Source organism: Drosophila innubila (assembly GCF_004354385.1).
Source record: "Drosophila innubila isolate TH190305 chromosome 3L unlocalized genomic scaffold, UK_Dinn_1.0 0_D_3L, whole genome shotgun sequence".
In the NCBI taxonomy this organism is placed as follows: Eukaryota; Metazoa; Arthropoda; class Insecta; order Diptera; family Drosophilidae; genus Drosophila; species Drosophila innubila.
This window is the reverse complement of record NW_022995376.1, coordinates 14,414,553-14,441,584: the sequence shown is the minus strand read 5'-3', so window position 1 is coordinate 14,441,584 and position 27,032 is coordinate 14,414,553. Positions and strand designations below refer to the sequence as shown.

Below are 27,032 nucleotides of genomic sequence, written 5' to 3'. Positions count from 1 at the left end.
CTATATAATCAAAAAGTAAAAGTAAAGATTTAATTTTGTAGCATAGTGTAATTGCAGTTTGCATTGTCAATGAGATTGGTAGATATTTTATTTAATTAAGAACAGATCATTCTTACAAATTTCTCTGATGTAATTTTGTTGCACAGTGTAATTGCAGTTTGCATGCTCTCCGGCACTTTAGCCCCGTTTCTTGGGATCTTTTCACGTTAGAAACTTATGCGCATCTTGTCAGCACATAAATTCTCATTATAGTACGAGCATATGTGCAATGTAAATATATATGTACATATGTATATGTACGTATGCAAGGGGTGATTGCAAATTGTAGACCAATTGGACGACATGGCCCGATGGCACTGAACTTTTGTGCTTAATTTTTTTGATATACTCTGAGAAAATTGAGCATGCCAATATATCATAGAATTTATAACAGATATATATATATATGTATGTGTATGTATAAAATAAATACATTTATTTATGTATCAGTATCAGTACACTTGTTAGACATATGAAAATTGTATCTTTTAACCATGCCAAGGGCTTCGCACTGAAGTTGCGCTTTGGAAGCCGGATGAGCATTAATTGCGTTGATTTTGATTGTCGCTGTCGTAGTTGTCGTAGTTGTTGTTGTTGCTCAGTGTGCAGTTGTCGCGAGTTATCGACGCGTGCTGTTGTTGTTGTTGTTGCTGCTGTTGCTGTTGCAATCGCAGCTCTGGCAAAAGCTGCGGGCTGCAAATGCGTGGCTGGTTCATTGGACTGCATACACTACACTACATACTCTACACTGCACTACACACAAGCAGCCGCATGCGCTGCTGGCTGAATAGGTAAAACTTTTATACTGAAGTCGTCAATGTGATGCTGCTGTTGTTGTTGTTGATGATGTTGATGTTGTTGCTGTTGTTGCTGTTGCTGTTGTTGTTGCCTTGCTGCGTGACTGTTGCGAGCTGCCTGCTGCTGTTGTTGTTGTTGTTGTTATTGCTTTTTTAGACACAATTTCCGGGTCATTGACTTGGACTTGGAGCATTTCTTCATTGAATTGCGTATGTAACTGCAACTGTGTGTGCGTGTGTGTGTGTGTGTGGGGATGTGTGTGTGCCTGTGTGTGTGAGCAGCAACACGATCAATAAACGAGACAAGCCAACAACAACAACAACAACAAGCCACACACAACGACGTTGGGCTAGAAGAAATACGATAAAATAAAGTATGTATGAATGCTTTAGTAAAAACTACTAGACTACTACATACCCTGTAAAAATAACGCACAGTTATTGTTGTAATTTTGACGCATTATTAGTGCAGAATACGATCCTTTATTACAAGAGAATTAGTAGTTCAAATGTCAGGAGCTTCAACAAAATATCTTAAAAGAAGTTTAAGAAAAAATTTGGAATTGTATACAGAATAGCTCGATACTGGAGTGTGTAATATCCTTGTATTGTTATTATTTTAATTACATTTTTACATAATTCTTTAAGTTCATAAAACTTCTGGTATTTGTATTCAATTTCTTAAAATAATTTAAAAAAATTTAAACATAGTTTTAGCAAGATTTTTAAAAACAAATTGAAGTTTTATTATTATTTCGTATTAGACAAAAGATAAGAGGTATTCTTTCAAGTGTCTAAAATTTTATTAAGTTATTAATTTTATTAATGATGAATTCATGAATTGACTTCATCGTGTAATCCGACATATAAAGAATCTTTTAGATTGCAGTTAGGTTTAGCAAAGAGGGGCGGTAGCTGTTGTGGTTATGTGAACGGGGCGTGGCAGCGTTGAATGCTGTTTGTTGTTGTAGCTCTTTCTGTAGTTGCTGTTGTTGTTGTTGTTATTGGAGGACGAATGCCGTGTGGAGTGTAATGCCAGAAAAAACAGTAAACGAGGCAGAGAAGGCAGCCTGAAAAGAAGAATATTATATCAACAACAACAACAACTGCAGATAAAACCATGCAACCGGCAAGGAAGGCGATAGCAACGACAGCACAAAACTAAAACCCGCTGCTCACCTGCGCAGCCTCCGCGCCTTAAAGAGAACCTGATCCCTAATGGCCAGTGTGAGGAGAAGACGCAGTCTCTCCTAGTGTCTGTGTCTGTGTCTGTGTGTGTGTGTGTGTGTGTGTGTGTGGAAATCAAGTGTAGCAAGGCAATGTGAAGGTAAAAGAATAAGAGCAGCGGGCTTGAGAAAGAAGGCAAAGAAGGAGAAGCAACAAGAAAATAAGAATGAAAATTTTATACTAAATTGACGCACATCAAATACTCTTACAAAGACATTACTTATTGGGTTATTTGCATAGTTTTATTTAAAAAAAAAACAATGCAAGCTGATATCTATTGCGAACTTTTCAAGAAAAGCGACAGTAATCCAAATCTAAAGAATCATTATAATATTGTATACCGTTTGGGTTAATAATGGATAAAGAATTCGACTAAGAGAAGTCAACCAGAAATAACTTAAAATAAAATTTAGAAATTGATTAAACAATGAAAAATTAAAAAAAGTTTAAGCTAGTGGTGTTGTGAAAAGTTTTCACTGAAAATCAATCAAATTTGGGAAAATATAAATAATAACAGTTCTTTATATTAAATTCTTTTTATCTCCTTAACTATAATCTTTATTTTTTTTAACTAATCCTATGAAGCCTATAGGTAACTGTAATAAAAAAAAGTAAAATACCAAGTAGAGTTACTATTTTTATTTTTAAGAATAAAATATGTGTAATTTTTTTTTTTTGTTTTTTTTCGTTTTTCTCAATGAGTTACATAGCTCATGTGAGAAATGTAACATTCTCGTCTAGAGTATAAAGAAATAAACTGAACGCGTCACGGAAAACTCGTTAATGCAGGCGAAGATTTCACTTGGAGGTCGGTCTACCAGTGCCAGTCCAGACCCACCTAAGTCCCAGGCATTTTAATCAGCGTGTCGCATAATTACCGGATGCTGTTGAACGATGCTGTCGGGACTGGGACTGGGACCGGGACCGGGATCGGGACTGGGACCCAACGCACATGCCAAGCGTAGAAAGACAGAGAAAGAGTAAAAGAAGAGAGAGAGAGAGAGAGAGATCGAAAGAAATAGAAAGATAGTGAGAAGAAGAAAAGAGGGAGCGGGAACTGAAGCTAGAGGGGCCGAGATACATATATGTACATATTCAAAATCATAACAAAAAATGATGGATGAATTGTCGCGCTGCTTGACTCCAATAAAAATAACTGTAAATGCTGCTAGCCCCCGACTGTAGATTTCTAGGGGGAGATCAGCAGACGTCGCCGTTGCTGCAACAGCCAAATTAAAATTATGTTGCATGCTCACAAACAAAAAAAAAAAAAAAATATTCTAGTTATCTGTGCGAGACTGAGACTGCAGTGAAAGTTGCTGCGACTGTCTGAATTCGAAGTATTGAAAATATTAATAGAACAAACTTGTTTTGACGGAAATGCACTTTACTTTATTTATCATAGCCGGCAGAGCAGAGGAAAGCCGAGCAAAGCAGAGCAGAGAGAAAAGCAGAGCAGCTGCTGCGCGTAGCACGTTGCACGTTGCGCGTTTGGGATGAATGAAGCAACATGTGAAGAGAGGGTGCAGCATCCTACCATGTCGATGATTCTGATTCTGTTTCTGATTCCGATTCTGATTCTGATGATCGTGCTGCTAGTTTCGGTGTACATATGTATATATGTACACATATGCATCTGTGTATGTCGAATATTTATGTATGCAGATTGATGGCCGGAAAAGATAAAGTAGCGGGGCAGTTTTCAACCAAAACTGAGTGCAAATACTTATCTTAGGCTTTTTTTTTTTTCAATTTTGTTGAATTAAAATTATTAACTCATTGCAGTAAAATAAATAAAATATGCTTAAAATTATTATTCATTTTTTTTAATATTCCTAATTCTTATTTAAAATATTTTAGTCAAATTCACAAATAACTTAACAGAATTATAAATGTTTGAATAGAAAATAACTTAGAAATTTAATTTGCATATTGTTATTAAATTATACAAATAAACAAGTAGTTAATTTTTAGTTTTTTTCGTTTCAGTTCATAATTTAAATTTAATATTAATTTTAATTATTAATTATTAATCTAATTTTTAGTCTTATTTGCAGTATCTTAATTTTTTTGCCGACTGCATTTAGTCGTGTATTAATAAATAAATAAAATATTACTAAGTGTAATAAAAATAATATATTTATTTATTAAATAGGATCTTAGTTTTTAGAAATTTTGAATGGGGCCGCAGAGTGTTAAAATTAAGCTTTCATCTATGCATTTCATTGTTGCCAAAGCTGTAATTACAATGTTTGTCAACATATGTACATACACACACGTACATTGCTCTGCCATTGCCAGATGTCTTTGGGAGAACACTTGACATCATCAACAATGCTCATCAGTTGCCCTGAGGCCCTGAGCCCTCAACGAATCTTGTCAAGGTTTATTACAATGTAACCACAAAAGCCGTTGGCATCAAGCGGCTGTCATGAAATATTAGAAACGCCAAACGCAAAAGTGCTTAAAACAACAACAACAACAACAACAGCAACAACATCAGGAAAGTTGTTCATGTTGCACATGATGTTGTTGTTGTGATTGTGATTGTGGTTGTTGTCGAGAGCCAAAGTTCAAGTAAGGTTGAAACCATTTGTCGGATTAAATACGCGCCGCGGTAATTATGTGCTTCGACTTGAAGCAACTGAGCAACCGCAACATACTCGTTGTAACATAGACATAGACAACAAGGCAAACAAACAAACTGACAAGATTCGACCTACCCACTCCCCACTCTCCACTCTCCACTCCCCAATTCACATCCCGACTTTGGCTTTGACCGAAACAAGTTCCAGAGTGGAAATTGAACAACACCAGCGATAAGGCAGCCGCACAAAAGTGTCAAATGAATTTGTCGCACTCGGGCAATCGGACTCGGGACATGCACAACAACAAAAGAAACAACAACAGCACACATTACAATAAAACAAAACAACAAAAATACAAATTTAACTGCCGAAATGACGAGCCAACAACGAGACAATCAAACAATCACGTGAGATTCTCTTGCCTCTAGTTCCCCACTTCCCACTCTTCAATCACCCACTATCACACACTCACACACACACACATACTTGTGTATTTGTGCATGTACAGGTGCTTCCGTTGTAGAGCGGATATGCGTATTTGTTGAATTTCGTTTACACCTGTTGCACTTACACGGAAAGAACATCAAAGAGAACTTCAACGAACATCGAACAAGGAGCGAGCGACGAGAATCGAGAATTGAGGGACGAGATACGAGATACGAGAAACGACGAGCAGTGCATACACAAACCACAAGCGACTTCCGCTGCAGAGGCAGGATCAATCAGAGTCTACATCTGGGACCTGTTTGCTTCGTTCGATCGGATCGTGCATCGTGGTGGAGTGAGTTGGCGTTTTTATTTTTAATACCCTTGCGCAGGGTATTTTAATTGTGTCAAGAAATATATATATGTAACTCATTAAAATACGCTTGATATACTAATGACCTAACCACAAAAAAAGGCGACATTTAGAAAAAAAATTGTTATTTTAAATTACATATTTTAATATTAAAAAAAAATAGTTAAAAAAAACTTTTAGCCCCAAAAATAAGCGACTTACGATATTAAGGCGTTTAACTATTGATCTGTCATTCAGGAGCTTCCAGCATGTCTGTCTGTTATATGTATTATTATGCATATGAGCTGTAAATGCAGGTCTTATATAGACATATATAAGTATATACGCATATATTTAGACTATACACACTGATAACGCTTCCTGGCCCATGTTCATTTCAGCAGTCGATTAACGAGAACGCTTCACCTTCGGGCAGCGATGACAGAGGAGCATCGCAGTCGCTGTCGCTGTTGCAGTTGCAGTTGCAGTCGCTGCTGCTGTCAGCGTCGGCGTCGCCGTCGCTGTTAACGTTGGCGCACAAAACAGCGGTAATTTTAATGCGGGCGCACACATCAAAATGCAGTTAGACTGCCAATCAAACTTGAGCTCATGTGTGTGTGTATCAGTGTATGTGTGTGTGTATGTGTGTGTGTGTGTGTAGAGGAAATGGGGTATGCCGCGTTGAAAATACTAAAGACAGGAAATGACCCCTAGCCTATCTATAAGGCGCATATCTAAACTTAAATGTTGTGTGTCAAGATAAATACGAATACTCTCGTATATCTAAACTGAATAATGTTATACATACGAGTTTGATAATACAGATTTATTTACTGATTTGTCTTAAAAATGCCAGACATGTTTTGGCTACTTTTCAGTCACATTTTCTGTGGAAACTCTGGGAAAGTATTGCCATCAATTCACGTATTCGCAGTAATTTGAACTGATCATCTTTCCCCCCATTTAATCCATTTACCATTTGTGGCACTTGGCAACCGTTTGCGGCTGTTGCAATAGTTCAGCTTTTGTCGCTTCTGTCCGTCTTATCAACTTCATTCATTAGAGCTGTCATTGCAATGTGTGTGAGTGTGTGTGTGTGTGTGTGTGTGTGTGTGTGTGTGTGTGTGTGTGTGTGTGTATTTAGTTATTGAGAGAGCAAACGACCCATTACAGACTTGCATGCTATATACTCACATCGTTAAATATAGCACACTTCAATAAAATCAAGAAAGAAAGGCTATCTTTGGCACGTCGAAGACTTAATACCCTTGCAGAACTCTCTACTCAATATTCGATCACATTTATATCAAGGTTTACAGATTGATAAAGATATCTCAAGAAACAAATGACTTTTTTATCCTAAGACTGGTTTTTGATCGATATGGAACTAGTCCAATTTTATTCAAATTTTATTCACGATGTAAATATAACAAATTTCCAAGTACACGTGCTGTGGGATTGGTTGAGATATCTCAAGGAGTAAAAAACTTTTTCTCACTGTAGACAAATTTTCGAATTTTAAGTACGATTTTATCCGAAATTATTTTGGCATGTTTACGTTTCCAGTTCAATTTTATCCAAATTTTAATCAGGATGTATTACAGATTACTAAATATAAGACTTAATGGGTTATCTCAAAAAAAAAAAAAACCGAAAACCTTTTCAAATAATTTGTGATCATGATGCGATTTGACCTATTCCGACATATTTGGCGCCTGAACGAAAAAGACCCACCTCCTCCAAGTTTTATTTAAGATACCTTTGATCGGGAATATACTATCTAATTTCTAGTGTCTCATCCTTTGATGCGTTACACATTTCGTGATATAATGGTAATACCCTGTGCAAGGCTATAAAAATGGCGTGGCAACGTTTCAGTTCGGTTTCCATTCATCAATATAAGAAAGCGACCCAAACTGTGTCAATCAGCAGCAGTAACGACAACGACAACGACATCAACAACGACAACAACGACAACGATGAGGCAAATACCAGTTTCGAGCGAATTGGCAGGTCTCGTGCTCTTATCAGACCCGTTCGCCATCTCAGTTTGTTTGTTGGGTGTGTAGTGTGCCGCAAAGTCGCCGCTGATTACATTTATTTTTTTCTGCTTACTTATTTTTTGCATAGGCAAAGGTGACCCGGCGAACTGTGAGGCTATCAGCGTCGACAAACATGCACGCATACAAACACAAACACACACACACACACACACTCACACACGCACACGCAGGCATACAGACATACTCTCACAGATGGACTCTCTTCAGTTGAGCGTTTGAAATTTACGTTGGGTTGCTTGGTTTGACTGACCGCGCGAATTATGATTGAATAATGTGTGCCCACAACGAGGGTCGTAGTCACTTGGCAGTCAATTATGCAAAACGGTTACTGCACTTTGCATTAATTAACAGCAACGGCAACAGCAACAGCAACAACAACGTAAACAACAACAGAAACATTTGCAAACTCTTTGCTGCGCTGTCACACAATTTGCACGTGTCATGCTTAGACCCCTAAGCTCAGCTTACAGAGCAAACAGCTGTTCGCCGCAATTGAACAGAGAGGGAGAGGCAGAAAGAGAGCGAATTGACAAGAGAGAGAGCAGAGGCAAGTGCTGTTGCTGTTTTGTTGTGCTGCGCTGCCTCCCTTCCAGTTTGAGTGAAATATTTCGCAGTTAAATTTAAATTGAATGTGTGTGTATTTGTTTTGCTTGTCTGTATGCCTGTGTGTGTGTGTGTGTGTGTGTGCTTGTATGCTTGCAACATTTTCAGTAATTTAAAAATAAGTGCGCCGACGACCGGCGGCCCCAAATAGCATCCGCGAAATGCAGTAGCAGCAGTAGCAGCAGCAGCAGAGCAGTAGCAGAGCAGCAACAGCGCTGCAGCAGAAGCAGTCGCAGTCGCAGTTGTTATTGTTGCCTACTGGATAGGCCCATGTGATGCGTCTGCAGCATAAGCGAGTGAGCGAGCGAGAGAGAAAGATAGATAGAGAGATGAGAGTTATGGCCGCGGGGTTGGGGCTGAAGAGCAGCAGGCTCCGGTCTCCGGTCGGTCCGTGTGCGCGAGATAAACAAACTGCCAGTTCACTATCAATCAAATACCGGAAACAGCTGCTTTAGTTTTATTTTGCCATAGCCATTTGGCACAGCAACACACACACACACACAACCACACACACATACACAGAGAGAACTCGGAGGCAGACAGACAGCAGTGACTTAGGCGACGGCTGCATCGTCGTCCACGTCATCGTTCATTTCAACGTGGCATCTACATATACATACAGTTAGTCAAGAAAGAGTTTTGACAAAACAAAAATTTAATTTTTTGAAAATAACCATATTCGATCAAAATAATTTTCACCTTTTTTAAAGTCGTTCTAAGGACCACAGACAATGTCGAAATTTTGTTATTGTCAAAGCACTTTCTTGACTAACTGTGCATATGCATATGTGTTTTGGAATAATAAGAAAAGAGACTGGTAATATGTATTTAGTATTATATGATTTTTTTTATTTTGTAGTTTTTAACGGAACATACATTCTAAAAACATTACATAAAGTTCTTCTTCATTCACCTCTTCATCATCTGCCACATCATCATCTTTATCATGATCATCGACTACTCAGTTTATTTAATTATATTAAAATGTACAAATAAAATAAATATTCTTTATGTATAGCTTGTATGTACTTGTATGTATAGTGTCTTAGATACTAATCGTTTTACTTAATATTCAATTTTTCTTGTTTTTTTTTTTTTTGTTTGTTTTTCACTATGTTTAAGGAGTTTTTTCTTTTAGTTGGTTTTTATGTGTGTTCTTTTTTTTGTGTTTAATAGTTAGGATTTAAGCATACGTACATTTTTGTTGTTTTTCTTTTACATATTATTACTAAGCTATTAGCTTACATATTACATATACATTTATAACATATGGTAAAATGTTTGTTGGTTTTTCTTCTTTTCAACATTATTTGATGTTTTTATTTTAGAAATTTGTTTCTTGCTGTTTTTCGCCTTTGCTAATCGGGATTGGTTTTTGCTCTTATATATTTTCTAGTTCTGCACTTATATAAAATTGTAGTTGTTGTTGTATTTTGCTGCATTTAGTTAAGATTTTGTTTGGTTTTTCGTCATATTCTTTTTTATTTTGTTGTATATTTGGAATTTTTCGTGCATTTTGTGTTTGTTATTAGTAATTTACTGCTTTTATTTACATTCCATGTTGGGGATAAGGGAATTTATTTTTACAATAAAAAAACAATGATAACAATTTGTCGTATAAAATACATTTATAAGAAATTAATTTTTATCTTTCGCTTCATTGGTTTTTATATTATTTTTAGTAATTATGTATAATAAAGTATGTTATCAGTTTCTTCGCTTATTTTCCTGTAGTAAAGTAACCTTTTTATGGCCAACTGACTTTTAATTCCCAAATAGTACATGTATAAGCACATTTAGACTGATCTAATAGCTGGACTCCTACTTGTAATATTCTGTAATTTGTTTCTCAAACATAATATTACCCATTAAATTCGTACCGTACTTTCAGTATAATATATTGTGCATAATTAGTTCATTTAATTTTACTTTTTCTACAACATCAAAAATGGACTGGTTGGTATCTTAAACATTTTGTCTACATTTGGGACTTGTTGTAAGTATACGGTATATGTATAAGATATATTTTTCAATTCGATTTTAATCGTTATCGCACATATATTTATCTAAAAATTTCAGGTTAGGTTCTTCCAAATAGTTCAGTTGTTGCTATAAGAAAACCAAGTTTACTTTATGGATTGTAATTAATCGAAAAGTCAATTGAAATGGAATTATATTTATTTGCATTGAACAGACGAAATGATACAGAAAAGCAATTGGCAAATAAAAGTTTGTACAAAAACATGAAAAGCTTCCTCGATATAAGGTTAACGTGAATTGTCTTCAAGATCTCGAAACATATAAATAATGAAAACATTAATTAATAAATCGTTCGAAAAATGTTAATTTTAATGCGTTTTCTTGGTTGTTGTTGGTGTCGCTCGTTTCAGTTGCTCATTCATTAATTAGTTTGTTTTAAATTAAGCGAAAATTATTTTTTAAATAACATTTCTAATAATTAATAATTATCTGTTTGCAGTCTTTGGTTATTTATTTTTTCTTTTCTTGTTTTGTTTTCATATATATATATATATTTTTTTTTAATTTTAAATCATACATTAAACATTTGTATATCTTTAAATCATACATTAAATATTTGTATATATATCTTTAAGTCATACATTTAATATTTGTATATATAGGCGTATATATATAGAAATTTCTGTTGCACCCCTAGCGACTTTCATGTGTGTGACGCGTTTTTTAGCACTAAGCAAAAAAACGCGCACAAACCGCGCCCGCGACTATTTCCGTTCCCGTTTCCGTTTCCGTTGGCGCCTTAGTAATCCGGACTGGAGTCGAGCAGCCGCTTCTCTGGCGTCAGATCGCCCTTGCGGAGGATGCGACTGGCTGCACTGCAGCCATGATCGAATCCCTTGCCATTGGCCTGTCCTCCATTCTGTGCCCCATTGTTGCCGCTGCCATTGAGGTTGCCCCCGATGCCGTTGCCGCCGCCGCCCAGTGGCACAATTGGCATCATGCTGCTGGTGGAACCGATGCCACTATTACCGGAGTGCTGGCAACGACATCCGCGTCCGGCAAATCTCGCATAGCACTTCTCGCAGAGCTTGATGCAACCGCGCATCGGCCAGTAACACCAGAGGCAGGGCAACACGATGGACAGGGCTCCCAGCCAGCCCCAGCGTTGGGTGCGCTTGTAGGGGCCGCAGGAGCAGGGATTGTCGACGCAGGGTGTTCCGGTGCCATCATCGCAGTCCATGTCATTGTCCCGGGCGCAGTGATAGAACAATGCCTTCGCACAGCACAGACAGGAGGCATAATCGATGATCGACTCGGCACTGCACAAACATGTCTTGTTGCACACCCAGGTCTGGGGCAAAGGTCGTGGACTCTGGCACTGCTCGCAGCGACACAGTCCGCAGTGTGGACAGACAATCGGATTGAGCAGCGACGGATCACCGCCCATGACAATGGATGCACCCAATTGTCCCCCGCTGCCGGGCAGAGATTGTTGTTGCTGCTGCTGCTGCTGCTGGTGTTGCAGCAACTCCTCCAACGCATGCATATGCTCCTTGCCGGATGCGGGCTGTTTTGTTATCGGTTGCGTTATCGGTTGCACTGTCGCCGCTGCGGCAAAGCCAAGTCCATTGCGTGGCTGCGCCGGCGGCGCAAATTTGGAGGCGGGTGCTTTGGTGTGACCATTTAACTGTTGCGCATGTTGCTGGTGTTGCGGATGCGTATGCGTATGTTGCTGATGCGTATGATGATGTTGCTGATGTTGCGCGGGAATTGTGTGCAAATGCGAATGTAATAAGCCATCGGTGCCATCGATGCCGCCCGCTGACGTTGACGTTAACGTTGACATTGACATTGACGTCGACGTCGACGTTGACGTTGCTGAGCCTGCAGCTGCCGTCGTCGCCGCCGCCAGTCGATTGATGTGATGATGTCCTCCTGCTCCTCCTGCTGCTGCTGCTGCTGCTGCCGAATGTGTCTGCTGATGATGTTGTCGCTGTGGCAGCAACAACAAATGATGCGTCGTTGTCTGGCCATTATCCTGCTGGCCAGCGGGATGCTGCGCTCGTGTTGCATGCTGCAGCGGTGTATCCACATACACATTGGTGAGCCTTTCGGATTCGGGTCGCGGTTGCGCCAGCGTGACGGGGGAGGCGGGCGGCTGACCCGTTGACAACAATGACACGGGCTCAGCGCTTTGGAAATGACTAAGGAAGTTGCTGTTGTTGCTACTGTTGATATTGTTGCCAGTGTTGTTGTTGTTGTGGTTGCTGCTGTTGTTGTGGTTGCTGCTGTTGTTGTGGTTGCTGCTGGTGATGCTCAGCAGCGGCACTGGCGGACGACGACGCGTAAAACTGGACGTCGATCCGGTGCTGCTGTTCGCCGTCGCTGTCGATGAGGAGGCGTTGCTGCTGTTGCGGCTCAAGCTGCTTGGACGCTGTGGCAGAAACGTCAGATGATGTATCTGATAATCGTCGATATCGGCCGTGGCAGGTATTATCGATATTATGTTGTTGTTGGTGTTATGGTTGTTGTGGTTGTTGTGGTTGTTGCTGCTGCTTGTTGTAATACTAGAATGTTGCTGATTGCAATTGTTGTTGTTGCTGTTGCTGTTGCTGCTGCTGCTGCTGATGTTGTTGCTGCTGCTGCTACTGCTGCTGTTGTTGCTGTCGCTTAACGCTGTTGGCTCCGGCGCCCTTGGTCGATGCACGCGCGGTAGGAGCTTTGGGGGCCGGGGTGGCGCCAAGGGATCGCCGCCATTTCTGCGATCCATGTAGTGTTGTAACCAATTCCAAGCAACAGCCTTGCACTGCTAAGGCCCCTCTTCCTCTTCCTCTTCCTCTTCCTCTTCCTCTTCCTCTTCCTCTTCCTCCTGCTCTGCTCTCTGCTCTCTCCTCTCCTCTGCACTCCTCTTCTTTAGCCCCTCAATAATTGCTGAGCCCTCGATAATTGCTGTGCCCGAAATCGGCTCGATTTGCCTTCATCCTAGCACGTTCTTTTCTTTTCTTATCGATTCCTTTTCTCTTTCTCTTTTCCAAATGCAGCGTCGATTGCTTTCTGTAAGAAAAACCAAGAAAAAAGAATGATACATTAACAATTAAGTTTCAAATTCAAATATCGGTTAAAAAAAACCGGAATATATTCATTGATTTCTAAAACGAACTACTTAATAAGATCAACATTTAGATTTAAAATCTAAATTATCGTTTTTTAAGCTAATTTGGATTTTAAGTTTAAATATTACAACAAATTTGAAGTTATTGCTAGATTGAACCGATCCTAATCGTTATACATGAATCGGTTAAACGGTTGTTTAGGATTGAATCGGGTTGGGTATAAAAAAAACAAGCTATGTTTTGGTTAGGGTTTCAGTTACAATAACCAATTTCAATCGGTTATTACCGGTTAAAGGTTACAGTGATTATCCCTGGCTATAACATTATGTTTAAGGTTAAGTAGGTAAATCAGTCAACAATGTATTGCTTTAATTTATGTTTGTGAATAATTTCAATTTCTATTATATTTGCATTTTATAAGCAACTGCCTCCAAATGGCACGTTCATATTCTTAGCGAGGGGGAACTCTCCCCCTGCCCCACCAGTTTAAGTGCCCTTGCAACATGGCACGAATTTGTTTATATACATATGTACTATATGTATTTCAGTGCCAAGTAAAATTATCTTGTTATTTGTTATTGTTATTGTTGTTATTATTATTATTATTACTCTGCTTATGTAGTTTAAAATTTAAAACTTTTCTTCATATGCGAGTAAATTTCATTGTTTGTAATTAATTTCGCGCTCAGCCATAAAAAGCAGCAACAACAAAATAACAACAATATTAGCAACTACAAAATAACAACAACAACATTAACTTTGGTCAGCTCAACGCCCAAGAAGAAGGTCAAAATCTTTGGCGTGACTTTTGTGTAAACATAATAATGCAAAGCTTTTTATAACTCGCACTCAAACGCTATTTAAAAACGGGTATGCATGTATATAAACTTGGCTTTATTCTATAATTGAAGCTTAAAGTTATTTATAACTTAATTTAAATTTACATTTAATAATCCTAGTTTCCAATTTTATTTAATTTATTTAATAAGTTTTTGCTAAAATTTTAAATTTAATTAATTATACATTTAAATAAATAATTAATCATTTTATTTATTTAAGAGGTATCCCTTATTTGATCACTATGCTGTTTTACTTTTATTTTAGTTTTGTCTTAATAAGGTTTTCAACTCTCTCGAATTGGCACTACAAAAATTAAAATTCACTTGAATTTGCTGCCTTGGACACATGATATAACTCGGGATCATAACTCTAATTCTCTGTCTTATTGTAACTTTTCTAATTTAGACTGTGTTATGTTTTTGTTGAAGGGTATGAGAGTCATGTTTAATAGCAATTCTGCAGAATTTGAGTTAGAATTGTTTTCTAAAAGTTTTACAAATGTTGAACCAATAATCTCTATTCAAATAATTTGAAATGACCAACATTAACAGCTTTTAAATAATAAAAAAATAGTTGTTTTGTTCGATTCTTATTATTTTATTATTTATTAAAATGTTTCAATAAATAAACTTTTACTTCTGGCTGCGCTTTTGCTGATGATATGATAGTGCATATATTATAGAAATATTGAGATACGATTGTATATGTTTACACATAATTAAACCCGTGGCACGAGTCACAAATAAGGAAATACAGGAAATTAATAAGCTTCAATAAAAGAGCGAAAAGTATGCGATTCACAAACAGACAAAGATTATCTATATCTATACCTAAAAAATGCCGATAAAAATCGCACAAATATTGTGATTTTTATTATTATTACTGTTATTATTAATAATTTTGCAGTTTACAAAATAGCAAGGAAAAAACAACGGCAAAATGAACACAACAAATGTTCTTAATGGATCTTTATAGATTCACCTTTACATAAGTAGTATACATAAATGTATATATTTATGTGAGTGTGTGTGTGTATATATGTAGAGACGTATTAGTGTGTTGGTATAAAAATTAACACAAACGCCCACTTATTGACGTCATGTCCGGTACTCAAAAACAATTTTCGAGAATGACCACAATTGAGAAAAACAAAATCGAAATAAACAGCCAACAGATGAGGAATGGGTTTCGAGGGGGGCACTAGAGAGGGGAGAGTGGAGGTGGAGGTGGGGCAGCTGTGGCAGATCGTTGCTGATTGCCAATAAGAAGAAAAGCGGCTAAGAACGGAACGAAGCGTGTGTGCGTGTGTAAGTGTGTGTTGTGTGTGTTTGCCAATCGTTTTGCCTGCTTTTTGCTGTAAACGTGATTTTGAGCATTTCGTTTGATTTTTCTTTAATTTCTCACAAATTCAAATTTAATTTTACGAGCATGTTATTGTCAGAATATTACCAAATTATTTAGTAATTTATTAGCAAACAAAAAAAAATTAAAATAATAAATACAAATATGGAAATAGAGATTTTTAATGCTCTTACAATACTTATTCAATTCATTTGTAAACTATAAATAAACAAATACGTATATAAAATATGTTAATAGCTCAAATACTCATGAACTGATTATAATAGAGATATTAACTACATAAATTGTATTAATTGAAAGTTAGCCAAATAATATTGAATAATTTTAAAATTAGCATGCATGAATAATCGAAATTATAAATCATAGGAATTATTTGAGATATTTAATAGCACTTATAATTTAATGGCAATTAATAAGTATGATTTGAAAACTCATGACACGCCCTAAAACCCAATTACCGTGCACCACAATAAAAAAAGAAACAAATAAAAATAAAAAGCAACAACAAAAAATATATAAAATAACACAAAAAATAAAAACACGCAATGCCAAGATTTTCGATTTCATTCTTAAATTAATTGGCACAGCCGAACAACAATAATAAAAACAAAAACAAGCACAACAACAACAACAATAGCATCACGTAATTTAAAAAGATTTTTCGTATTTTTAATTGCTTTAGAATTTCAGTGGTGTTGTTGTTGTTGTTGTTGTTGTCTCATTTTGATTTTGGTATTTTTATTTTTATTTTTATTTTTGCCGCCAACAGCGAGAACGAAGCTGGCAAACTTTGACCTTGGAGCGCAGTGTAGTGAAAAAGTGCTGCCAATTTTTTAAGTACATAGCACATTTTATTTATAACATTTGTTGTCAGTGTTGTTGTTGTCTCAGATGTTTTTGTTGCTGTTCATTCAGCAACGAAATGTAGCATTTGAATTTGAAACGTTTTCATTAATAAGTGAACTTGACGTTGCGGGCGCCACGAAACAAGTCACAAGTCGCAGTCGCAGTCGCAGTCGCTGCTGCAGTCGCTGTCGCAGTCGCCGTCGCCGTCGGCGTCAGCAGCAACGTCAGCATCTTAGTGACGTTGGTGTCAACATTTTTGTTGACTTCATTGAAACGATTCAAACGGATTCGACGGATTTGCCAATGTATTTGTATTTTGTTTGCCTGTTTCTGGTTTCTTGTTTGTTGTTTGTTAGCACAAACAAGTGTTTCAATTCAAATAAAATTATTTAAAGCAGAGACAACCTGCGACAAGAGCAGCAACAACAACAACAGCAACAACAACAACAGCAACAACAACAGATCGTTGCGCTTTTAAACTTGTAAAAATAAAAATAAACGCAGGCAAATCAAATGCAAACAGGTTTTTTTTTTTCTCAGTCTTCAATGTCTACTCGTTGTTGTTGTTGTTGTTGTTCTTGCTATTGTTGTTCTGTTTAAAAAGCCGGCGACTTATATTGGGGAGATGGAAGGGCAGGGAGTGGCAAGAGGGCGCGCCCCGTTGCCATTTATACACAACATATATATATTTAATTAATTGCCGCAAAAGAAATGTCAGCATGACCCAATTATCATAAAAACAAAACATAAAACCAAACCAAAAAAAAAATAAAAAAAAAAAAACAGCCAGCGTTAATAACGTTAATATTTATATGCAATAATTAATGGAACATTATGAACATTTAGCTAAATAAAAGTGGAAGCTGCATAAATTGTGGAATTATGGCTGGCAATAAAAAACAGCAAATAAAATGAGGAAACAAACGATAATAATATTAATAAGCGCCTTTCATTATAAATAAAAAAAAAAGTAATTAAATGAACTGAATCTAAATAAAACGCCTAGTTAATGTTATTTGCACTTGGCATTTGCCATGCATTTAATATATATTTGTATATACATACATTTATATATGCACAATTTGCTGAACAATCAATAAAATAGAACACTTTCGAGGCAGTCAGCAATGCTAGTATATAAATAATAAATATATAATTAATATATATATATAGTATATTAAAGTCAGAGTTGGCATATTTTTCAATGTATAACTGCATAACTTAATTAAAAATAATTTTTAATGAAATTATATACATATGTATAGATATACAATGTAGAAATGTGTTGAATTGAGAACAAAATGGGGAAAAGGCAACAGAGATTTATGCGGTAGAAAATATGTTGCCTTCTTTAATGCATTTTGGCGCGACGGCTGCTAAAAATATGTACGGATATGCCTAAAGCACGCGTGCAACAGATGCAGATACAGATACAAAGATACAAACATACAGCTGGAGATACAAACACAGAAAGCGACAGCGACAAATGAAAAACCTACACAGGAAACACTAATGACTGCAAGCAAAAGAGCTGCGGTAACGGCAAAGAAGTGGCAAAAAAAAAAAATGAAATAAAATAAAAATAAAGAACGGAATGGAAAGGAAGGGAAAACAGGGAAATCAATCGGCATGTTGGCTGTAGAATGAGGCATCCCAGTCGAGAATCATTGCCACAGTCGGAGAGCACAGATCATTAAACTATTTAAATGCCCGACAGAACGGCAGAGCGACAGTGACAGACGGACAGACAGACAGACAGACGGACAGACAGACGGACAGCTCAAGCCAGAGACTGGAAACTGGAAACTGAAAACTACGACTAAAAACTGAAAACTGAAAAGCAGACACAAGTAGTCTAAAAGGCCATATGTTGTGGATTTGCAGCAAAGGCAGCAAAGGGCAGCTAATAGTTTTCAAAGCAAATGAGCAGCACATGTGGCAAACACACACACACACACGGAGAAGATACAAGATACAAATACAAGCACACTTAAAGATACTCACGCATGCGCGCATCTGTAGCTCTACATAATGATGATGTTGCTCATTATGATGTTTGCTGCTTTTGTCCATTTTATATTCTTTACTTTTATAGTAATCATTGAAGCTAACTTGGCTGACAAGAGAAGCTGGGAGAGAAGAACGCACAGCAGAAGATCAAATCACCAACAAATGAGACTGAGTTGGGCAACATCAACAACAAAACTGGAAACGTGTTGTTGTTACTCTTGTTGTACAACGTTGATGTTGCCTGAATGAGAAAGAAGCCCATAAACTACAGATGATCGACCTCAAGATTTTCTTGCACTGATTGTCGTCGTTGTCGTTGTCGTTGTAGTTCTCGTTCATGACGAACTTGGCTCTTACAATTTTCTAGCCAGATGTATCTGTATCTTTAGCTGCAGCTCTAGCTGTATCTATGTATGTGCATCTGTGTATGTGTCTGCGTCAGCTGGTGCATTAGCAGTAGGTAGGTAGGTAGATAGATTTCAGGTAGAATCTCTACACTCTGTTGTTATAATGACTAAAGTGAGTTACAGTTAAGTGGCAGCCAAAAAGGAAGCTGCAACATTTCTTGTTGTTGTATTCAGAGTGCGTAAGTGCTGTTTCATTGTTGTTGCTGCACACCTTTTCCCAACAACAACAACAACGACAACAACAACGACAAACCTTATAGGTAGTTACCCTCACAACAGATGTTTTTACAAATTTTCATTCAAAATGTTCGTTCACGCTGTTGCCAGACCAAAAAGGGGAAATTTCTGATCTAAGAAAAGCAAAAAAAAAATCATTGAAATAGCCAGGTTTTTGTCTATGAATCAGGTTTTCCCTAAAAGAAATTGCCTCTTGATAGCTATAAAATTTCACATTACATTGAGACAGAGATAGATAACAAATTCAACTATATTACAAATGATAGAAGTATAGTTCACATAAGAAAACTGCAAATTATGCAGTTGAAATTGATGTGATCAATAAAAACCTGACATATATGCTCTCAAGATGATTTCTAATTTGATATATTTAAATAATTTCTTTGAAAAAATAATAAACATTTCTGTTGAATTACATATATATTTTTAAAATGATTAAGCCCAATAAATATAATTGTTTATATATATATCTATTTTAATTCATACCAAAACTCATTTTTCTTCATAAGATTAGAAGAAAAACAAGAAAATTTAATTTTTATTAGTCAAATAAAATATCTGATTTTTTTTTTGTTATTATGTGAAAGTAGTTGACTAATTGTATGTTATAATGCTACATTAGTTAATTTGATATTATAACATTTTAAAATAAATTATGCGTTTGAGATAGGATTTATACAAGGATTTTGCCGTGAAAGTTAAAAAAAAAAAATATAACGCTCAGTTTAAATATAGCACGACTCTGATGTGCTTCAAATATAATAATAATAAAAATATGTGGAGTAATTGTGATATTATTATTATTACAATTTTTAATATTATTAAACAGACTTTAAGTAATTTTCAGCAGTTTATTTATTTTCTACATATTAATAATTGTGCATGTAAAATCTTAAAAATATGCTGATTAAGCATACGTTTTTTTCTCATTTTCAGAGACTTGAGCTTGTTTTCATTGCGCCCTTTCTTTGATATTGTTGTTGTTGCTGTTGTTGCTGGAAATCTATTCGTATTAAATTCCGTACACGTTAATTCCATATTTATTTAAAAACCCTCATCTCTGCTTACTTCTGCTTCATCTTCTTCTTCAAGCAAGCAACGCCCACAATTTGCCGAGTTGCCCCCTCCAAAAACAGAACACTAATAGAGCCATAGACAAACATAACGTGAGTGTGGTAGAGAGATAAAGAAAGAGAGAGAGAGAGAGAGGGAGATGGAGAGAAAGCATACACATAATTTTCTATATCAAATTTTCGTGTGCTGTTCAAAAATTCCGGTCACATCCTTACACGCGCAACGCCCACGCAGCACAAGGCGACGTCGACGTCTGCGTCAGCGTCAGCGTCGACTGCGCAGGCGACAGCTGGCGGCCGCTCTCTGCCTATCAACGTATCTACGTCCTAAAGACATCGGCATAGACAACAATGTTCATTGGCTTGCCCAGCACACAATAAAAAATAAGGAGAAAAGAAAACAGAATACGCCAAAATGAAATAGGCGAAATTCATGACATGCTGATGATGACGTCAATGACTCACACACACATGCACACACTCATACACGTGAAAGGAACGCCAGCACGTCTGTCGTCTGCATCTTTGTACCTATGTATACATACATTAATTTTCCCCACTTTTATAGAACGCCAATGCTACCAAAAATAGCAGCAGCAACAACAACATTAACAATAACAATAACAACTGTGACAACGACAATGAGAGCAAACAACGACAGTCTTCTTTGGGGGCTCAAAGAGCGGCCAAAAAAAAGATGAATTCCCAACGCCCGACATTAACCTGACCCGCCTTAACTTGCCCTGAAGTACACACACAAGCACACATACACACACACACACCCACAACAGACACTCACACACACACAAACAGCTGAGCAGGCAAAAGTTTATCAAAGCATAGAAACAGGCGCGTGACTTGAGGGCAGCACACACACACACACACACACACACTTTTATAGACTCACACACACACACACACATACAAGTGTAAAGAGTCGCAAACACTTGACTGTCTGCGCTTTGCTATTTTTAGCCACACTTTTTGGCCAACACAAAAACGTAGCATCCCGCCCAACACTTTGCTGTGTATCCGTATCTGTATCTGCATCTGTATCTGTATGTGTATCTGTGTGAGTATCTGACAGATACAAAAAGAGGTGAGTGTCGCTTAAAGTGTCTGCCGTGCCATGAATTTCTATAAGCCAGGACAATAACAGCGTGGGCTCGTCTCAAGACGAAAACAGAAGCAAAAGCTATGGCAACTGTATAAAGATGGCCAAGGATCTGTAGTTGTAGGCAGACATGCATACATATAGACATGTACATGCATATGTATGTGCTTTGACACCTACAGGTGGCAAAGATCGCGCCTAGCCTAGACACTCCTGATTCCCTCCTTTTCTCCTGTATTCTGCCTGTGGCATCCACATCAAAGGCCGCCATTCAGTTTTGACAGGTTTTTTGGGCGTCATCTTTATACATTCTTATTTATTTCTATTTTGCTATCGTTTCATTGACGACATTCTCTCTACGGATTTGTTTATATATGTCTATATTATGTATAGTATACAATATATAGTATATATTCAATGGCGCTCGATTAATGAGCATTTTGTATGCGCTTCTCGAGCGACAACTATTTGGGTGGCCAGCAATTTGGGAAGAATTCAAAGTAGACGCCGCTTAACAGAATTACGAGACATGTCAAAACTAACAAACGAATGGCAACTTAAAACGGACACAGTAAAAGGGGGAATTTAGGGGTTAATGTGTAGGAATGAATGGACAGGGAATAAAAATATATTGTATTACATTTTAATAGAAATTACAATAAATGGTCTAGAATGTGCTTGGAATAGTCAATAAGCTGTCTAACTACATGATAGATACGTGTTTATATTTTATTATGATTCTAAAACGATTACTACATAAAAATCAATTACAACCCAATTGTGTATTTAGAATTGAAATGGAATTTAAAAAGATTTTCATTGAATGAGCAATAATACTTAAAAAAAAACAAACTCAGTTTAATTGAATTTAAATTCGATGACAATTTAGAATTATAATAATTTAATATTAAAAATAATAACTAGCACCAAAAAATCTATCATAATATAAAACTGATTCAATTAAGAGCAAAGCTTACATTTCTTTAAAAACTTTTGAAGCTATAACTTTTGTTTTTAAAGCGACAAATTATACTATGACAGAACAGAGTTAAAACAACTGAGTTAAGTCTAGAACTTATCAGTATAGATAACAAATTGATAAGTTGCACTACAAGCTGAATTGACCCTTATTTTGTTTACAATCTCTGAGAACTAGTATTTCTGAAGTAAACTCAAAAGTAAGCTAAACAACAAACGACGAAATCAACAAAATATTCTTATAGCCAGTGTGCCATTTGTTTCATCATCATCTTCAACATCATCATCATCATCATCATCCATTGCAATGCCCTACAGTAGTTGTTGTTGGGTTTATTTTTAAAAATTATAATTTTCAAAAATAACAATTTTGCGACGACAAAAATAATTAAAATCACATGTTTGCTTGCGGCATAAAATGTTTTCAGACTTATTCAATTTTTTTTTCTCTTTTCTTTTAAATATATGCATGTATTTATTATTTTGTTTCTCTTCTTCTCTCCTGCTCTCTGTATCTGTCTGTCTATCTGTGCTTTCCACTTGCTTTTGCTTTTGTTATTTTTCTGTATTTTTGCTCTTTTCTTGGCTTTTCACTCGGCGTTTCGCTTTGCTGGCAGCGCAAAAAGCCGCAGAAATTCAGCTTTTTCATCAAATTAAATTATTTGTCTACTTACATATTGATATGGGCATATAAATACGAGAATCTAAAACTATGTAAGTACACATATATATGTGTATACTTTGCAGATCTTAATTCTATTGCCGAAAGATCAAAGTTGACTATACTAAGATCACTGTTTAAGTGACAGCCTTTTGACATATTTAAGTATAATAACATTTATTAAAAAAATATATTTATTTAAGTGCTAATATTCAATTATAAAATATAAGAAAAACTCGAAAATAAAAGCTGTGCATTTAAAGATGATTTAAATACGAAAATCACAAATTAATAGTCTTAAATATATTGCATCCTTTTAGAAGTCGAGTATTTAAGATAAACCCGAAAACAGCAGCATATTTTTTAAGTAAAACTATAAATTAAAGGTGAGGCTCCTATAAAAAGGTGGTCTAAAGATTATAGATTACTTACTAAATAAAACTAATTGTTTTTCTTTTGTATTAAGTTTAAGTTACCTGTTCTGTCTTTGTGTCATAATAATCGAGATTATTTCTATGTACATATTATTATTTATCTATTGTAGATGTGTATTTTGCGCATTTATTATAGTAATACATGTGTGTAATTTAATTGTTGCTTTGCTTTTCTGAATTTGCGTATGTTCCTCCTCAGTTGCCACAGTTGCCCCAATTGCCGCAACTTTGGGGCAAGTCATGAAGCTCATTGGCCATGTTTTCTGTATTCTGCGTCATCAACGAGATTGTAGATTTCAGAGAATGTTTGGCTAATGCTTAAAATACCAACTTGTTGTTGCTCATATTTATTTGGCTAATCAAAAATTAAATATATTATTATTTTTTTTTTTTTATTCTGAGTGAGAACTTTGCGTTCATGAATGAATTTTGCTGTTTGTAGAATATTTTTGGCTATGACATAAATAAATATATGTATGTATTTGTGTATGTCAAATAAATTTAAATTAAATTTTATGCCAAAATGATAAAACTAATGTAAATCATGTTTCCATTTCAACAAAAACACAATTTTAAACGTTCTCTTTGGTGAGAATACTGAGGAACAGGGGAATTGGTTATCAGAACAGTAGAAAAAGTAAAGAAAACAAAAATATATCAAAATATATCTGATCGAAATCAAATTCATTTCCAAAAAAAATGCAGTCACGAGCCAAAAAAAAAAAGAAAAAGAAAAAACGCTCGTCAAGTAATCGTAATCGTATGTGGAACGCAGAGGCCATCGATCAAAAAATAAAAAATATAAAAAAAAAGTAAAGAAAAAAACAACAACAAAATGTTAACATGCCCACATCGAACTTATCGGCTGAAAAGTTTTTACGCCTCTTCATTTATTTTCGGACTCTCGACTTCTTCGGGCCGCAATACCCCCCTCCCTTACCGCTCAAGTGGTATCGCATGGTGGCACCTCTGGCTACGTTCTTACCCCTCCCCCCTCTGCCACTCCAATGGCAAGTCAGCTCCTTCAGTTTTTGGGTCTGATATTATAAGCGTGTGTCAGTGACAAATAGAAAGTAAAAGCCATACGAAAGTGTAACGCTTATCGAGCGGATGCAACTAAAAAACAAAATAAAGTATCGATGACGAAATCGGGCCATAAATAGAACCTCTTTTGCCCTATCCTATGCTTATGGAGCATGCAGTCAGTTCTCAAAACCCAAACCCGAAACTGAACCCGAACACCGCACGTGATATTATTATATTTAGTTGCCTGTTAAGATTAAAGAGCGAAACTTGCTTGGAACGACTTTGTGTATGTTTTCAACACTTTTCGAGTGCTCAGGTGCTGCATGGAAAATGACAACAATGAGTGAAAAACTGATAACTGATTAGACAACTGCCGGTGGCAAATTTACTGAATGGAAGTCCGATAATCATTTCACTCTTATCAGCAAACGGGCAACAATGAAACTAAACGAATGATCGAATCGATTTAACTCGAATAAAAACAAATCGAATCGATGAGCGTTAAAATCGAATCGCATTTGATTTTGATGATTATATATAGACAATAATTTTGCTATAATTTTATACTTAATCTGTCCGGTCGATCGGAGCGAGACAAACAAAACAACAGCTGCAATGTCAGTTAAACATTTTAGTTTTATATTTCCTATATAGTTATGCAATCAAGTACTAGAATAAAGCATTTATTTATACATTATTCCCAGGCGAAAGTACTAAAAATATTTCCTCATAAGAAACAACCTTAGATTAAATCGATTTATTCTTTGTAGAAATTCAAGCTTAAGAATTATCGAGCATTTCCAAGTTTATAGTTTGGATAAACTAAGAAAATATTGTCATTTGTTTTCATATTGACTTTTAAAAATCAAATGTTAAAGTTGAAGTTTTTTCACGTATTTCAAAAACAATCCTTTTCCAGGTTTAAATATGCGTTACTATGATATATGCATATATAATTATGAACATGCACACGTATTTGTATAAAAGTTAAGTAAGATTTGCATTTGTCACGACAAATCTTTAAGAATGAATGTCTCTAGTCGTACTCATATATGCAATATTGTGCATTTCCTGATAGATAGAGACTTGGCGTGAAGGTTACCACCCGCTTATGGAATTTATAAAACTAAACATTGGTTTTCCTACAACTTTTATCTATCATTTAAAAAAACTGACTGAAACTTACATTGATTTTCAAAAGCAATCCAAAGTAAATATCCAATGCAATAATAATGATTTGTTTCGATGCGAGATGATGCAGTTATAATCCGTTGTGCGATCGAAAATCGTTTAATAATGATATATATCCAATTAATGATGTGCTCGTCGTATAATCGTATAATCCAAAGTTTCCGTTTATTTTTTTTTTTGGGGCTAGCACTGGTCGCTCGGATTTGGCTTTAATTTGGTGGCTTTTAATTCTACTCGCGATCGCGACACACAATACATATGTATTTGTATATATGTATGTGCATACGATGTACATATATACAAATAGAGACGGTCGTAGAATTGCTTTTTATTTTGTTGTTGCTGTTGCTGTTGCTTTTTGTGTTATTTATTTAGCATTTATGTACATACTAAAAAATATTTTTTATTCGCTTTGCTGGTTTTTTTTCGCATTTCATTCACAAAAGTAAATTTAATTAACACAAAACGCGACGTTGACAGCGACGCTGGCAGAGCAGGCGACTGTTACAGGTTTGCGTGCCAAAAATATAATAATAATAATAATATTAATAATGAACGTTTGCGGCAGCGGCAACGACGACGACGACGGCGACGACGGTGACAACGGCGACGGTGACGGTGACAGCGACGGCAAACGACGGCGTCGTTTACGTTGACGGTGACAGCGACTGCGGCTCACACAAACACACACACACACAAGCGCTCGCACACATGCACATCAGCGAGCACACGGACACACACACACTGAGGCGAGGGCCACGTCGACGACTGTAGATGTGAGTGTCGCTTTGTACCTGTATCTGTGCGCTACGACACAACACTACAGTAAAAAAAATATTTTTATGCAATTTTATATAGACAAATTTTGTGTGTCGTTGTTGTTGCTGTTGTTGTTGCTGTTGTATTATTTTTTTGCTTAACACGTTTTGTATTTGAATTGAATTTTTTTCTGTTTTTTTTTTTCTCGCTAGATATTTTTGCCGTGCTCGTTGTTTTGTTGTTGTTGCTGTTGTTTCTGTTGTTGCTGCTGTTGTTGTTATTGGTGTTGTTGGTGTTGCTTTTGTTGGACTTTTAAATAGACGTCGATTTTCTTTGCGCAATTTACATTTTTAGGCACATGATTTCCATTGGAAGCAATTTGTAATTCCAAAATAGATTTTCAATTGCAATTGCAATTCATTTTTTTATTTTTGATTTAAACAAACACACTTTATATTTAGCACAATATTATTTAATTCTTATTGATTTTCAACTTAATTATTTCGTCGTTCGTTTTGTGCGAATGAAATTGTTGTTAAAAATTGTTTCAAGTGAATTGTTTTAATATGCCAGGCTAAAAAAAATTGTACTCTTCGCGGCAGCCGCTCTGCTCAGCTCCGTTCACGTTGCACTGTGTACACGCTCAAAGTTTTTGAAGCGAAATGAATGCCGAGTTCGTAGCGACGTACTGGCAACCGATGGATTTTTTCAACGGCGAATTCAATTCATTCTGAAATTGTGTGTGCGGCGAACAGAGCGCGCTGAGCGCGTCGCTGTGTGAGTGCGTCGCGAACCCAGTCGGACTCGAAGGCATGCCAGAAGCAGTGCTTGCTGACATGTACTCAACAAAAAGAGACAGCAAATAGATGTAAATACGTAAAATCAGCTTATGGGTATTTTCAAATA

At 36.3% G+C, this 27,032-nt stretch overlaps 1 protein-coding gene across 1 annotated transcript; it reads right to left on the bottom strand.

The window, feature by feature from the left end:
- Positions 1 to 10,679: 10,679 nt before the first annotated feature.
- LOC117788713 (protein sprouty) lies at positions 10,680 to 26,787 on the bottom strand. The gene is given in 4 exon segments (XM_034627554.1): positions 10,680 to 11,930; positions 11,933 to 12,049; positions 12,051 to 13,129; positions 25,363 to 26,787. Coding segments are annotated over 3 exon segments (1,968 nt in total). The 5' UTR covers positions 12,846 to 13,129; positions 25,363 to 26,787; the 3' UTR covers positions 10,680 to 10,874.
- Between the last annotated feature and the right edge of the window lie 245 nt (positions 26,788 to 27,032).